Raw genomic sequence first — 17,609 nt, forward strand, 5'->3', positions numbered from 1 at the left:
AGAGAGAGAGAGAGAGAGAAAAGAAAAATCTAGGGTATCTCCATTTCTGCAATGTGGCAATGTGGAGGGAAAGGCCTATTTGGTTTATCTTTTGATTTAAAAGTAGATTCAGATGCTTCTGTGCTCATTCACTCATTCAGCCCCCTACACTATATGCAAAATAGCATGAGAAGTTATAGAGATAATAATAATTGATCACCTATTTTTACCTTAAAAAACTCCAGATTTTAGAAGTCTAATTTGCATGTCATGAAATTTACCTGTTTAATGATTTTTGGTAAAACTGACAGAGTTGCCAACCAACATCACAGTCCAGTTTTACATTATCATCATCCCAGTGAGATCCCTCATGCCCATTTACAACCAGTCTCCGTTCACACCCTCAGTGCCAAGTAGCCACTAATCAATTTCTGTCTTTATAAACTTGCCTTTTCTGTATATTTTTTATCTATAAATGGCTGGATAATATTCTGTTGTATAGACATACCACATTTGGCTTATCCATTCCCCAGTTAATAGACATTTGAATTATTTCCACCTTTTCATTATTGTGAATACATCTAAGTCATTTCAGTTTAAGGATCTATTAATTTTAGTTTAAGGATCTATTGATTTTAGTTTAAGGATCTATTGATTGCTTTTTACCTTGAGAATTGGTCATATTTGTTTGCTTTTTTTGTATGTTGCATTTTTTTATTACATAATGGACATTTTGAATATGATGTTTTAAAATTCTGGATTCTCTGGAGAAAGTTGAATTTCTTTAATTTTCATTAAACTTGGTTAGGTTTAGACCACAAATTCTGTCTTACTTTCTATGGGCAATGGTTCCCATGACAGTTTGGTTTTAAATGTTGTTACTTCCTTTAAGTCTGCCATGTACCTGCATCTCTTAGGGTTTATTCTGGTAGTTTGAGATTTGGACAGTGTTTTAAATTGTAGTTCAGTTCTCAAAGCCTAATATAGCTTTTAAGATGGCTGACCAGAGACACCAACTGCCAGATCATCTCAGAAAGAAGGAAAAGTTTTAGATGAAAAACAAACAAACAAATATAGATCAAGTGTAAATTCATGGGAAAAGTGCCAGAACCTACCAGAGACTCCACAGGAAGAAGTTGCAGAGCAGAACAAGAAGGAGCAAGATATCAGCAGAAATAAACCCCCAAGAGTCCTGAAGTCTGACAAAATGACAGGTGTGGTGGTTTGTTTCTCCCTAACATCTCTGGTGGTCAGCAGGCTCCCAAGCTGCTGAAGAACCTTTTTACTCTCATGAGTCCAAAAGCGCTGCCACCAGTGAACTGGGAGCTTCTTGAGAACAAGGCGCCAGGCTCCCAGCCCCATGACCACAGACCCAAGCTGAGGTGGCAGATGCCATATTGCTTCTCCACCCACCATGTGCCTTTGTCCTCCCCAGGGGGCTTCATCCTTCTGTTGTCATCTTGCTCATTCCCACATAGTCACCAACTCTAGCCCAGACTGTGGGAGCCACAAGAGCCGGTAGATTCCAAGGGATCTGCATAATCCCAGTTACTGGACATTCTTTCGGGGTAGGCTGCCTTCCAAAGAGAGGGACACCCAGAGCACTAACTCTCCTCCATAGAGATTCTTTTCCTCTGTTTCTCTCTCCCCTGCCCCCATGGCTGCTGAGAGAGATGATTGAGCCAGGGGTCTCAGGAGCAGCTAATTCCTCTCTGTTAGTGCATCTACCAAAGCAAGGCTTCCACAGAGAGTGAGGATTAAACTTTTACTCAGAAAAGAAGAAGGAGATTTTATAACTGATACCATAGAAATACAAAATATCTTCTGTGAATACTGTGAAATATTGTGAACACTGTGAAAATCTCTATACACATAAACTTGAAACTGTAAAGGAAATGGAAATTTCTGGAAATGCACAGCTTCCCAAGACTCAATCAGAAAGAAATAGAAGTCCTGAACAGACCAATAATGAGTAACAATATTGAAGTAATTAAGAAAAACTCCCAACAATAAAGACCTGAATCAGGTAGATTCATAGCTGGATTTTATCAGACCTACAAAAAATAGCTGGTACCCATACTATAGAAATTATCCATAATGTTAAGAAGGAAGGAATCCTGCCCAATTTATTCTGTGAATCCAATATCCCCTTGATACCAAAGCCAGGAAAGAACAAGACAACAACAACAACAAAACTACAGACCAACATCCCTTATGAATATTGAGGATGCAAAACTGCTCAATAAAATACTAGCAAACCAAATTCAACAACACATCAAAAGAATAGTCCACCATGACCAAGTAGGCTTCATCCCAGGGATGCTACATATGTAATGGTTACATACGTGATGGTTCAACATGTGTAAATCAATAAATGTGATTCACTACAGAAGGAAAAACAAAGACCATATGATCATCTCAGTAGATGCAGAAAAAGCATTTGACAAAATGCAGCAACTTTTCATAATAAAAACCCTCAAGAAACTAGGTATATAAGGAACATGTCTCAAAATTATAAAAGCCATATATGACAGACCCACAGCCAAACATCATATTGAATTGGGAAAATTTGAAAGCATTTTCCCTAAGAACTGGAACAGGACAATGCTGCCCACTGTCACCACTTCCATTCAGCATAACACTGGAAGCCCTACCCAGAACAATCAGGCAGAGAAGGAAATAAAGGGTATCTAAGTTAGGCTAGGGGAGGTCAAACTATGACTTTTCACTGATGATAGGATTTGATATCTAGACAACTATAAAAACTCTACCAACAGATTCATGGAATTGATAAATAAATTCAGCAAAGTCTTAGGTTACAAAATCAATGTACACAAATCAGTAGTAGCATTGCTATACACTAACAGTCAAGCTGAGAGTCAAATTAAAGACTCAATACCATTCACAATATCTAAAAAAAAGAAAAAAGAAAACCCTAGGAATACACTTAACCAAGGAGGTGAAAGATCTTTAAAGGGGAATTTTGAAACACTGAGGAAAGAAATTACAGATGACCCAAATAAATGGCAAAACATATTTACCATTCTCATGGATCAGTAGAATCAATTTTGTTAAAATGATTATAGATTCAATGCAATCCCCATTGAAATATCAACATATTTCATAGATCTAGAAAAAATAATTCTGTGCTTTATATGGAACCAGAAAAGAGCCCTAATAGCCAAAGCAATCTTAAGCAAAAAGAACAAATCTAGAGGCATCACGTTACCAGACTTCAAACTATACTACAAGGTTATAGTAACCAAAACATCATGGTATCGGCACAAAAATAGTGACATAGACCTTTGGAACAGATCAGAGAACCTAGACATTAAACCATCCACATACAACTGACTGATCTTTGATAAAGCAGACAATACTATATACTGGGGGGGGGGGAGAGAAAACCCTGTTCAGTAAATAGTGTGGGAAAATGGGATAGCCTTATAGAGAAAAATGAAACAGTATCCATATCTCCACTCATAAACATTAATTCAAGATGGATAAAAGTCACAAACGTAAGGTATGAAATCATAAGAATTCTAGAAGAAAATGTAGGAAAAACTCTTCTAAATATTGGCCTACACAAAGAATTTATGAGTAAGAACACAATGGTAATTAAAGTAATACCAAAACTAAATAAATGGGACTTGATTAAATTAAAGCTTCTGCACAGCTAAGGAAATCATCAACAGAGAAAATAGACAATGCACAGCATGGAATAAAATATTTGGCAGCTATACATCCAACAAAGGGCTCATAACCAGAATCCACACAGGATTCAGGCAAATCAGCAAGGAAAAAGCAAACTGTTAAAAAGTGGGCAAAAGACACAAACAGAGGATTTTCAAAACAGGATAGACAAGTATCCATTAAACATATGAAAAAATGCTCAACATCCCTAATCATCAGGGAAATGGGAATCAAAATCACAATAAAAAATCACCTTACCCCTGCTAGAATGGTTTGTATTAAAAAGCCAAGAACAATAAGTGACAATATGGAGTACTACTCAGCCATAGGGAGGATGAATTAATGCCTTTTGCAAAAATTTTAATGGAACCACTATCCTAAGTGAAGTAGCTAAAGAATACAAACACCACACGTATTTATTATTAAATTGGAACTAACTGATGAAAACACATGCGCCTAGAGGGAAGTAAAACTTTGTGGAAATAAAGGGTGAGATAGGAGGGGCTGGGCAAAAACCCATCACACCTAATGGGTACAATGAAGACATTGGGTGATGGGCACACTTACATCCCCAACTCAAGCATTGTAAAAATAATTCACGTAACCTAAAACATTTGTAGTGTCTGTAGTTCAGTGAGTAGGGCGCCAGCCACATACACAGAAGCTGGTAGGTTTGAACCCAGCCTGGGCCAGCTAAAACAACAATGACAATTGCAACAACAACAACAAAAATAGCCGGGTGTTGTGGCAGGGGCCTGTAGTCCCACCTACTTGGGAGGCTGAGGCAAGAGAATCACTTAAGCCCAAGAGTTTGAGGTTGCTGTGAGCTGTGATGCCTCAGCACTCTACCTAGTGTGACAGTTTGAGACTCTGTCTCAAAAAAACCAATATTTTGAAATTAAAAAAATCATTCTCAAAGCCTTTGCTAAGCTGCTTTGAGTCCTTTCTACACAGGGGTGAGTCCAGAACTTTGATTCAATCATATAGAAAAATAAAGTCATCCTCTTCTCTAACTCTTTCCTCTCTGAGATTTCTGTATTATTAACTTTTATCAAAGTACTTCTTTTTTTTTTGCAGTTTTTGGCCAGGGCTGGGTTTGAACCTGCCACCTCCAGCATATGGGGCCAGTGCCCTACTCCTTTGAGCCACAGGCACCACCCACTTCTTTCAAATATTTCATGGTTTTATGATTCATAATGTTTAAACAATATTTTTATTTCATTATATGAAAAAGATGATAATTTTACGTTCATGACTTTCCTCTTCTTATCTTGCTCCTAATATTGGATATTTATAGTATTTTTTGTCCTACTGGCTGCATTTGTAGCATTTCAATTAGTTTACTTAAGCCTCTGTTTCTTGATATATCACATTTCATAATCTTCAATTCCTGGCATGCCATGGTGGAGATACCTGTGCCAGTGGTTTTTCTTTCCCCTTTCATTCCAGCATTCCCGGAGCTACACAATGAGCTCTTTGTGTTACCAACGTTGTGCTCTTTCCAAAGGTTTACTATGAATGTTTAAAATTTTTCTTTTAAAAATAAAACAAAAGAGTGTTTGCATTATTATGACTGGATAAATATTTTCATAGCTTAGGAGTTCTCATCTCTCCTTAAGGTTTTATGTGAGATGAAGATTAAAGGTTCTATTAAAGATTAGATGAATGGGATGGGCATGTTTTTGCTTAAGGATAACTAGAAATGTCTTTACTTTGTTTTTAAATTTGATTTACAGCTTTCCTGGGTTTAGAATTCTAGACTGAAATGCATTTTCTCCCAGAGCTTTGAAAGCACTGCCCTACTGCCTTCTGGTATCCCTTGCTACGCCAAGGAGGAGCTACCAGGAACAAGGATAATCCACTTATGAGCCAGTCTCAACCCATGGATTTCTCTCCTCTTTGTAAAGACAATTGAATATAAGGGTTTTTCCTTGTTCTGAAGAGGTGGGGTGGACTGTTGTATTTCTGTAAGCCACTGGGATTCCATGCTTGTCTCTCCCCAATGGCTGACTGACTTTTCTGCTGAAGGACCCATTGACCCCTCACGATTCTAGGAAGGTGGTAGCACTGCTCACGGCTCTGAAATAGTCTTTGCTCTCCAGCTTTGAAGCTATCGTACAATTTCAGGAATTCTAGTTGTATATATATGATTTTTCCTTATTTCTCTTTTCTTCAATTGGTCCTCCAGTTCTCCTTTTACTCTAAAGTATGAAAATTGTGGAAGGTAGAAATTTCCCTTATCAAAAGGGTTAATTTGTAATGGACATAGAACCAAAAGTACTCCAGAGTAAGTACACAGTATAAGTATGTTCCATACCCCTCCAATAGCGTGAATCTCAGTAGAAATTTCCAGGATACCCAGAACTTAGGATTTGCACTATCTGCATCGACTTTTTCTCATCAATTATTACTGTTTTGTCTTTTTCAGCCACAGAAATTGCAAGCCAACTCTACAAAGAAAACCAAACCAAAAAAGCCGGATCCCCTCAAAGGCCAGAAGGTTATTGCAAGATGTGATGAAAATGGATTTTATTTTCCAGGTAGATTTGTTGTTGTTGTTTGATTTGGGGGATCAGAGATTTCAACCTGTACTTTCCCTAGACCTTGACATTTCATGAGCTGGACTATGGTATTATACTTCTCAAATGAAATAATGATGAAATGTCTTTCCATATTTGTGGAAAAAGTAGCCAGAAAAAATGTATTTATTTTAATCTCTCTCTTTTTTTTTTTTTAGTAAACAAATTTTTATTCCACACCTACTCTGTTCCATGTATGTAACATTCTGAAAGCTCTGGTCTAATGCAGTGAGCAAACAGAGAAAATTCTTGTCTTTATGGAGGTTACATCTTAGTAAGGGAGACAGACAAGCAAACAAATAAACAAGTAAAATATGTCGTCTATTGGATACAGTGCTATAGATCAGTCAGTCTTTTTTGTCTCATGGCACACTTGAACCTATAGTTAAACTTGCATGGCACATTTAAATTATGTTGAGCAAAAAAAAACAGTAAACACAAAGAATATACTTACTGTGCTCTGAACTTCTTTCGAAAATAATGTAGGTAATAATCTTTAAAAGTTTTTGTGGCATACCTAAGACCCTCTCACAATACACCAGTTGAAAATCACTACTGTAGAGGAAATTCAAGCCACGAGAGGGGTTGAGAATGTCAGGCCGAAGGTTATCATTCTAAATACAGTGGGTAATGAAGAGGTCCTGGGGAAGGTGATATGTGAATAAGGATTTAGCATAGGCAGGGAAGGCCATGGGATTATGTAGGGGAAAGAGTTCTAAGCAAGCGAACAGCAGCACAAAGGCCTGAGGCTGGAGCGCACAGGGAGGGTGTGTTGGAGGCAGAGCAAGGTGACTGGTCCAGCTGGACTTCAGAGGTTTGCCCTAGACTTCCCGTGGGAGACATGATCCCTAAAGGAATCAACCAGGTACTGTGGGGTGGAGCTATGAAGGGAAGTTCCTGGAGAGTGATAGTAATATGTATGAAGATCTAGAAGCAAAGAAAAACATTTTATATCTGGAGAAATAAAGTTGATTATGGTTGGAACCTAGAATGCAAAGGAAGGATGGAAAATAATAAAGCTCTTTGGAGACGTCAGTACAGGGCTATTCTTAAAGGGTCATGTTAAGAAGTGTGTGCTTTACTCTGAGGGCGTTAGGGAGCCACATCAAACAGGCAGAAACATAATCACACCTGAAGTTTAAAAATGATCCCTCCTATTGCCACTTGAAGAGTGGATATGAAGTGGATTAGGATGTCACTGGGATCCCTGGCTTGGGACAGTAGGTAGATAGCCATACCTACTACGGAGGTGATGATGTGGAGAGGAAGATGATGAGACGTGTTTGTGACATGATGAATTGCAGTGCCTATGAGATGGCACAATTGAAGATGGTGGAGAGGCAATTGGAGATACGGGGCTGGAGGCTGGAGAAGAAATCTCTCTGGAGATAGAAATTTGGGAGTCAACACAAAAATCATGGAATCACAGGAAGGACGCCTGTAATCTCAGCACTCTGTGAGGCCGAGGTGGGTGGATTGCCTGAGCTCGGGAGTTCAAGACCAGTCTGAGCAAGAGTGAGACCCTGTCTCTAAAAAATAGACGGGTGTTGGTGGCAGGTGCCTGTAGTCCCAACTACTTGGGAGGCTGAGGCAAGAGAATCACTTGAGCTCAAGAGTTTGAGGTTGCTGTGAGCTGTGATGCCATGGCACTCTACCAAGGGTGACAAACTGAGACTCTGTCTATAAACAAAAAAAAACAAACAAAAAAATTCACAGGAAGGGTCTGTAGGGAAGAGAGAACTGGAGAAAACCCTTGAGGAAGCTCTGTTGGGTGGAAAAAGATTACACAGCAAAAACATAGCTGGCCTTGCATAGGCATAATCTATCAGTGACCAGTTGAAAGAATAATTATTATTTAAATTTAATTAGATGATCTCTTTAGGTGGGGAAAAAGTATTTCAGCAGGATTTTTGTTCTCCTGCAGGCATATAGAGAGAGCTGACAACTGGGGAATCTTATCTGAAACTTAATAAATGTGCTTTGGCGTTTCCTGGACAAGAGTAAAGCAGACCTGAGCATTTGAGATGAGCACATAGGCTAAGAACAGGGGCTGGGCAGCTTCCATTTCTCTGGGGCTCAGACTTGCTGATAGGTGATTATAGGAGGCCCCTCCTGCTTGAGAAACTTTGGATTTTCTGAATTTGAGCCTGGAAGAGGGTTCCGTAGCTAATTTGGCAGTCAAACAGAAATGCTGAAAAGGACTGAATTCCAAATGGTTGGCTTACAGCTTGAGATCAGTCTGGGGCCAGGGCCCTGGAGAAAAGTAAAATGGCTTGGCCTTTGCCCGGCACCATCCCTGTGTGATGAGAAGATTCTAAAGACCTACTGGAGAGGTAGAGAGACTGAGACATACCAGCCACATGCAGTGCCTGAGGCCACATCAGCATTTTGTTTTAATGTTTAGTTAGAGGCAGAGAGCATGTCTGTGCTCCTAATAGCTACATGGGTTCTGACTCACTGGGAATTTTAAATCTGTGGCTGAGATTAAACTCAAGTCCATTTGGAGGAAATAAACGCTTGAATTTAGTCATATAATCAGCAATTTTGACTCGTGTCTGGGTAATAAACTTTGACTCAGCCAAATTAAAGATGAGTGTGGGTTATCTGGATGTACTTAGTTTGGGTGAGATGATGAGACGTGTTTGTGACATGATGAATTATAGTGCCTATGTCCTCTCCCCACAGTCAACTAATCTTTAATTGAGAATTTCAACTTTAAAAGAGATTTTTTAAATTAAAATAATTTCAAATAGACCCAAAAGGAATAATACAGAAAACTCTTGTATACAATGTCCCCAGATTTGCCATTTTTTAAACATTTTGTCGCATACCTCATGCATTATTTATTTTATTTATTTTCTTTCTCTCCCCTCCTTCACCTTCACACATAACTTGTACACGTTATTTTTTCAGAACTCTGAGAGATTGGGTAACCCCCTTAATCCATCTGTGTGTATTTCTCAAGAAGAAGAAGAATTTTTTATATAACCACAGTAAAGTTATCAAATTTAGAAAATTCAACATGATTATAGCACTTTTATCTAACCTGTGACATATTTATTTAACTGTCCCAATGGCGGCCTTTATACTATTTATTTTCTCCAACATAAGCCCCCATCCAGAATCACGTACTGCTTAATTAGCATGTCTCTATAGTCTTCTTTAATCTAGAATAATCCGAGATTTAATCTAGAATAATTCTTTAGACTTGCCATCATCTTTCATGATACGGACATTATTGAAGAGGAAGGCCAGCTATTTTATAAAATATGCCTCAGTTTGGGTGAGATTAGATTCAGGTCATCAGCCAGAATGTTACCTAAATGATGTCATGTCCCTCCCAGGACAGTCCACCCAGAGGGAGGCGATGTCCATCAGCCCTCAGTGGTGATGTTAATTTAGATCCCCTGCTGATTGTGAGGTGCTGTTTTTCCCTCTGGCAAGACAAGAAGGCCAAGTAGAGCTTTGTAGAGCACAGGCAAGACAGTCATTGGTGACTCCTTTTCTGGCAACTGTTTTTCAAAACCTCTGAAATATTTTTAGTAAAAGGCAGCCAGCTTTAAAATGCACCTCTGTAAAAGACAGTGTTGGAGCAGCTGGGTCTGAGCGTCCATTGCTTGAGGCCACGTCCACACTGGGGCAGAGCTGGGCAGAGCTGGCCAGACTGGTGATTGCCACCCCCTCGGGCTCAGGGCAGGATTTCCACATGCCCCAGGCTATGCCAGGCTCAGCCTGGGTTATCTAGTTGAGGAAATGACTACATTGCATGGAACAGAAGTGAAAAGCTGTTAGGCCGGCTTACCCAGATGCTCAAAGGCAGGGAGAGAGACACATTTCAAAACCTTATTTTAAATCATTACTTGTGGAAATTGGGTCATCCTTCCTGCTGTTCAGTGGGAAGAATCAGTTGTCTTCAGGAAATTCAGAGATTTCTGCACTACCGCCTAGGAGCAGGTGATAATGAAGAAAAGGAGGGGGTGAAACATAATGCATCGGGGGTGTAATGACTTAAGAAAGGTCAGAAAGTTGGGTGGCTTCTGTGGCTCCAAGGGGTAGGGCCCCTTCCCCATATGGTAGAGGTGGTGGGTTCAAACCTAGCCCTGGCCAAAAATTGCAAAAAAATAAAAAGAAACGTCAGAAAGTGGATGCTTTCATTATTTGAATTCTGCCTTGTGACTGGAGGTGCATGACTAGAGTCACTTAATTTCTCTGCACTCCGTGTCCCAGACTTTCCACGTGGACTTTTTGTCTGTCATTCTGTGTGAGGGGTCCTCTGAGGAGACACAGAAGACCAACTCCCGACCTCTTCTGGGGGTGGCGGGATCTGCTTTCCCTTGCACAGCAAGTCAGAGGCAAAAGTCCGTGCAGAGGGCTGGGAAGGAAACCTCGGAGACTGAGGGGAAAAAGAGCAGATCACCAGGGTGCAGGGCGACTACAATGGCAGTGGGTGGGCAGAGGGGTGTTCTGGCTGGAGCATGGTGAGAGCCTTTTTTAGGAGGTGGAATTTAAGCCAAGCTTTGAATATTGACAGGTTCTTAGAGCCAAATGTTAAAAAAAAAAATTCAGTCTCCAGCCGGAAAAAAATATGTGTTTGAAGCAAAAAGATTCAGAACCATTCATGCACGTTTCACCAAATGAACTGACTCATGCCGTCTACTCAAACTGTTTCAGCAGACCACTGACCATGAGCACTTGGCAACGTTTTTGCTGTGTGGCCCTGTCCCCATACGAGTACAGGAGAGCCCTCTGGACTAGTCAGGGAGCCAACTCATCCCCAGGAAGGAGCTGGGTCACCGGCTTTCCACTCTCCACAGCCCAGGTCCCCACACTGTTGCCAGAGAAACTTCAGAGCCAGGAGACACAGCCTTCCCTCTCTGGACCTGAGGCCAGTGAGGAACTACAGGGTGAGGGGTGCCAGCGTTGCAGTTGATCTTGAATCGGGACATAAGAAGTGGTAAGAATTTCATAGATGACAAGGAGCAAGTACAGAGGTCCAGCAGTGACTGAGCAGGCCAGCTGTGAGGCCTCCATCCCGAGTCCAGCCACAGGGAAACCTGGTGAGGTGGGGTGTGAAGATAGACAAGAAACTACAGTCATTTCTGGAGAGGAACAAAGACCCACATCTACAGAGATTGTACAGACAAGGAAACAGAATCGAAGGGATTAAAAAGAAGTTGTCACAACATCCAGGAAACTCCCAGCCCAGTGATTTAGAGCAAGGATTGGCAGGGGTTTTTTCTGTAGAAGAGAGAAATGAAATGGTGTAGGCTTTGAGGGCTACCTAGTCTCTATCAGGACTTCTCAGTTTACCCAAACATTGAAAGACCACCAGGCAGGCTTAACACTGGATGCAGCTGAGTCCCAAAGTCTAAGAACTTAGGGACAGTCACAAGGGCAATGTAGCCATCAGGACAGCCCAGAGCCTTCCCCCCGAGCCGCAGGAGGGGGCAAGCTCACTAGTGTGTGGGGTGTGGCCAGTCAGTCCCCTCATTCTCACTTAGGGTTGGCTCTTAATTGTTTCCATAATAGAAATTCTTTCTGGAAACAGGTGTTTCTCTTTTCTGATTAAAAGGGTAATGTCAGCTTATGGCAGAAAATGTGTGAAAAATGTAGAAAGAACATTTCCAAAACCAAATTAAACATTTTAGTCCAATAAGAAAATTCACAATGGAAAACTGGCTCTGGTATGTGTGTTAAAAAAAAGAAGAGATTTTTCAATTGTTCAGCTAATTAAAACAAGAGACATGGATCACAAGGAGAATCAATAGCTACTTCTTGCCACCTAGAAGGACATGGGACTTTGCTAAGTCAAGTGTGTGAGCCAGGGCAGGCACGCCAGACACACATGTGGGGAGCCCAATGGGGATCCGCGCTCACGTTTCTGTCTCTGAGTGGGAGTCTCTGAGCAGTTGTTACTGCCGGGGACGCATCCACTGTTAATGCTTAGAACTCCTTTCTAATGGGAAAATAAATTTCAAGTCAATAAATGCCAAAAAAATGAATCTTATCACAAGTATTTGCTTTTTCTATGATAATCTATTACAATAATTACATAGTATTATAATACAGGATTATATTATTAATATGATATTAGAGTATATACATATCCTATACTCCTTAAATATAACTAAAGAAAAAACTTTTTTCTTTTTTCCTTTTGGCTACACATTTTAGGGAAGCTGTAGGCTATGCTCAGCCTACTAGTTACCTTTTTATTTATCCAACATTAGATGAAAAACTGATTTCGATAGGAGTTCATATTTCCTTTCTACTTTCCCAGTTTAACATCATCTATTTTCTAATAAGTTATGGAAGGAAATGGACCTAAAATAAAATAAGGAAGTCAGATGGCAGGAGGTGTCCAGGAGGAGGTCCTTTAGTTTCTAGGAGCGATGTTCCCATCAGGATGGATGCCAGCCATGCAAGCTGAATAAGTTCCTTTTGGCTTCCCGTCTCAGCAGGAGCTCCGGCCAGGGCACTGTGCTTCACCACTCTGAGTTGTTCAGTCCAGGCATCACACTATGTCGGATATTATCTGCTAGAAAAATCAAGGGGCATACTGATCTGAACAGGCAACGTGTTAGAACTCAATGTGGCTGACAGGGGAGCAGACCATACTTGTCTTTGTATTTCATTTTTTCTTTGGTTCCCTCCAGGGGTTGTCAAGAAGTGTGTGAGCCCCACCCAGGCACTAGTGGGCTTCGGGTATGGAGACACCAAGGTTGTGTCCACCTCGTTCATCACACCTGTGGGGGGTGCCATGCCCTGCCCTCTGCTCCAGGTACCTGTTCCATGATCTATTCCAGGGGCCCCCTTTCAGCATCTACAGAGTTTTGAATGACAGGGGATGATGGAAAACCTACTATTTGGCTCTTTCTGAACCAGGTTGGCTCCTGCAGGGAGCTTGTGTTTGGGCAGGAGGAACAGTGGCCCCTGTTCCTGGAATCCATCACCTGGCAATTTCCTTGCTCATGACGCCTAATCTGCCATCTCCCTATGGCAAAGCTCACAGCTGCACAGACTTACTTACATTGCCCCTTGAGGCCCTTCTCTTCTATTACCAGACGATAGATGCCTGGGGGAAGGGTGTTGCTGAGCTGTGAATGCTCTTGACACTTTAACTCCGAAAGGATATTATATTGTATATTATATTATGTTGTATTATACTATCATATTATATTTGTAAATAACAACAAATATCACTGTGCCAGTGGTGTTCGATGTGATGCCATATTGCAGTTACCCCAAACGTGCCTTCCACGGATGAAGCAGACTACTGTGTTCTCATCTGCTCATAGTTCATAGAAGCCATGCTGTGTCTGCCCCATCCTCCTGCCACTATTCTAATCCCAGCACCAAGGCCAGAGAGCAGAGGACCTCCTCCCAAGGTGCCACTGCGCTGTTCCTGGCACAGTGTGAGCGGGAGGAGAAACACCAGAGGAGGAATCAGGTCCCCTGACAATCAGCAAAGGCGCAGCAGCCTCTGTGTGCCCCTTCACAGGATTCTGTTCGTGCTACAAGTTATCTCTTCCCCACTTTTACCCCTGGATTCTGAACGTGTCTTTTGGAGTAGCATTAAACAAATCTGCACCTTTCCTCTATCTGAGTGTTCATATCTTTACATGCCAACGCCCCAGGTGCCTTCACAGTCTTTGTAGGATATAGTTCCCAGAACCCTGGGCCCTCGTCAATTGTTAAAAGTCCTATTAACATGGAGCTTCCCCACAGTGGCCCCAGAATTCCAGATGTGGCCCAATAAGCCCAGAGAATTTTAGAACTGTTTCTTAACTGAGAAAAAAATATGTGTTTGAATTTTAGCATCAGTTCTTGCCAATTGTCTGGGGATATTTTAATACTTTTGATCCATAAGCAAAACATTTGCTGTGACATGTGCTCTCCTCTACAGGTTGGAGATTACGTGTTTGCCAAAATTGTGATACCTGAAGGATACGACTTCTATGTCCCGGCCATTGTCATAGCACTTCCGAGTAAGACCATGACTGCAGAAAAGTTCTACACAGTTTTGAAGTGTAACAACCGGAGAGTACGTAAACTTTCATTGAGGAAAGGACTTTCTCCCGCCGTGTCTGCTCCCACCCCTCCCCTGCCTCTCACACAGACTCAGCCCGCACTCAGGTCGCCCTGATATTTGGCTCTCCTCGTGGGTCTGTGCTCTGCCTTTGACAGTGTGGCAGGCTCACTCAGGGCTCTTGCAGCTCTGCTCGCTCTCTCTCTGTCCTCCTTCCTCTCTTCCCCCCTCCTCCTCCTCCCCCTGCCTCATGCTCCCCTGCTGGCCCTGCAGATCTGGCCTCTTCTGGACCCTTCCCAGACCTGTTCTCTGCCTGAAGATCTGTCTCCCAGGATGAGCCTCTATCTTTGGACACCTCCTCCATGCCAGGGGTGGCAGCCCTAACTCCTACCCCAAGCTCCAACCCCATGTTTCTAACTGAGTCCCCTGGGTGAGCGCAGGTTATCTCAAGTTCACTGTGTCAAAGTCAGCACATCGTCTTTCCCCAAGCACCTCCTCCTGCTGCAGTCCCTCTGTTAGGGGGTACCACCACCTGGCTCCCCATCGCACACCTGCCTAGGAACTATCTCCAGAGTAGGCAGCAGTGAGAAAGAGGAGTGGGCATGGATATGAAGTGGGGCAGAGTGGAAAGCACATGGGCCTTACAGTCAAAAGGACCTGCATTTGCATTTCTGAACATTCACTCAGCTCTTTATTCACTGTCTGACCTAGGCAGATTGTTTCGCCTTTCTGAGCCTCAGTTTTATCACATATGAAATGGGTATTTTATATATCAATATATTTTATCTATCTATCTATATACAGATATAGATATAGATATATCTTGCAAGGTGATTGTGAAGCTTAAAGAAAATATGTATACGAAATAATAATAATCTCATCCATGACCATTGAGTGAGAATTAACTCTATCACCTCTAGATTTATTCACTCATTGGATAGACATTTGTCAAGCATCTATATTTTCTAAGTCGTTTATCTTTTGTATTGATATGAGGAGGTCTTCTATGTCTTCTGGATAGTAACTCTTGGTAATATGTGCAGCCAATATTCTTTTCTTGGTCTGTTACTTGTCTTCTAACTTTGGACTCTTTGTTGACAGAGAAGCTTTAAATTTTAATATGGTCAACTTTGCCCATCTTCTCCTTTATGAATTGCCCTTTCTGTGTTTTGTATAAGAGATCCTTCCTCAAGTACGTATTTCTCTGTGTGTTTTTTCTAAAACTTTTAGAAAAATCATCAGTTTACAAATCTGATTATGACATTTACCTGCTTGATGCCCCCCCCCACATACACACACTCGCTCATACTTCTTGTCATCCTCCAGCAAGTCCCTGTGTGGCCCCCACCTGCTCCATAAGCACAACTTCCAGCCAAGTGGAAGGCTCGCTCCTTCCCAAAGACAGTGGGCTTTCCCCTCCGGACTGCCCTCTCCATCTCCTTTCCATTGGAAGCTCTTGTCACCCTGAAGCCTCTGTCTGACTGCCACTTCCTGCTGGGCCCCTGGTGGGAGGGTTCTCCCACCAGCTGCACTGGCCTTTCCCATGCTCCCTGCCTCACCACGCTCCCAATCCTCAAAGGCAGGAGCCACATCTTTGGCACTCCCCACCCCCAGCACAGCCTGATGAAGAGAAGGGTCTCACAGTTGTTTTTTGAATTACTTTGAATGAATGACATTTCTAATGGAAAATGACATTGTCTTAATGGACCACTTAACATGCCTGGAAAACAGACTAGCAAGCAGAATAGATTGGTAAGCCCAAAGAAGCATCACCCTGGCTAACTTTCTTAAGCCCTTATTAGGTGCTGCAGATGCGAATTCAAGTCCTTTACACATAGTGGACAGTTGAATCGTCAGTACTCTGTGAGGCAGGGACTATTGTTATCTTTGTATTTGGATGAGGAAATTGAAGCAGAGAGGGGTGAAGTCACACCCCTGTGAGCAGTTGAGCAAGTGTTTGTACCCAGACAATCTGGCTCCATGGCCTGTACTCTAAACCACTGTGTCCTTTGTACCTAGTCTATAGAATAAAAATATGCAGGAAATTCTTGATTGTGGCTTGAGGTAGTTATTGGAGAGAGGACCATGGTAAAAGAAATTTAGGGTTAAGGGGATAAGGGGAAGACCATCAGAGCCAGGGGCCATGAGAGCATCAGGGCCAACCCAACAGACACCCCTTCTTCTCATGTTCTGTTGGGTTGGACATGATGCTTGACTTGTGGCACTGACATGTGTCTTGACACGTGGCACTGCTCTGGGAACATCTACTATGCAAGGGTGTGGGAGCAAGCTAAGAGAGTGTTAATAGAGGACCCCTCAGGCATTCCCCAGGGTGCAGGTTGAGATAGGGCAGTTGGCTCAGGATCCCAAAGGAAAGCCTCAGAGCCTAAGGAAGGACCTGGGAATTCACCTACAGGGCAAGGGCCTCTAGGCGATAGAGTGGTGTGGCCAATGAGAAAGACGTGGGAGGCAGTGGTAATGGAAGATCTGATGAAGCTGAAGGTTGGGCATTCAGCAAAAAGCTGGTGGTCACAGGTGTCCAGGAAAGAGACCTTCAAGGCCACAAAAAAGACAGAAAGGTGGTTACATGAAGGGGTGTGTGTGTGCGTGAGTATGTGGCATCTTATATGGGTAAACTTGGCTGGCAATTGACCAGAATATGAAGGAATGACAGTGAGGATGCAATAATGACTTTTATTCAGTAAATTCTTATCAAGTGAGGCTCTGAATTTACAGTGCTCTCTTATGTGTCACCCTGAATAGGACAGTGACGAGAAGCTATTACAAAGGGTTGAGCTAGAATAAAATTATGTCTGAATTGTGGCCATTTCTGATTTAAATTGAGTGAGCTCTTTTTGGTATTATTACAGGAATTTTGTCCACGGAGTGCACTTATTAAGATCAGCCAAAACAAGTACGCTCTGTCTTGCTCTCACATAAGGTCACTCCCAATTCAAGAGGATCCAAAAGTGTAAGTGTACTCAACTTTACCCCTTGAATATGACTGTTATCTTTGTGCCTTTGATCTGTTTCTGAGTTAAGATCCATGACCTCTAACTACCCGAGAAGAAGAGCAGAGGTGGAGGACTTCCTACTTTAAATGTAGTTCTCTGATTATTATCCCTTCAACAGCAAGCCTTTTACCTGCTATTTGTTCATCCATCTGTTTCTAGTCTCAAATCCAACTTTATTTGACTGGCTCTTCAGAAAAACATTCATGAATTTGTCATGAATATGAAGGAATTGTTCCTCTTTATTTGTAAAGATTCAAGGCCGTCTAATTTAGTACCAGTTGGAACCAGTCACCTACCTGCCTCTCCCCTCATCGG

The 17,609-nt window shown here is 42.0% G+C and overlaps 1 protein-coding gene across 1 annotated transcript in view; it reads left to right on the forward strand.

The window, feature by feature from the left end:
• Window positions 1-17,255, forward strand: part of VWA3B (von Willebrand factor A domain containing 3B) — a 184,199-nt gene extending 166,944 nt beyond the window's left edge. The window contains exons 22-25 of the mRNA XM_003799288.1: window positions 6,101-6,212; window positions 12,908-13,032; window positions 14,158-14,295; window positions 17,151-17,255. Coding sequence (XP_003799336.1) covers window positions 6,101-6,212; window positions 12,908-13,032; window positions 14,158-14,295; window positions 17,151-17,255 — 480 coding nt within the window. The remainder of the gene's footprint in view (window positions 1-6,100; window positions 6,213-12,907; window positions 13,033-14,157; window positions 14,296-17,150) is intronic.
• Window positions 17,256-17,609: the final 354 nt, after the last annotated feature.

The sequence above is a fragment of the Otolemur garnettii genome, unplaced genomic scaffold, assembly GCF_000181295.1.
Source record: "Otolemur garnettii isolate 467f Iridium unplaced genomic scaffold, OtoGar3 scaffold00148, whole genome shotgun sequence".
Lineage (NCBI taxonomy): Eukaryota > Metazoa > Chordata > Mammalia > Primates > Galagidae > Otolemur > Otolemur garnettii.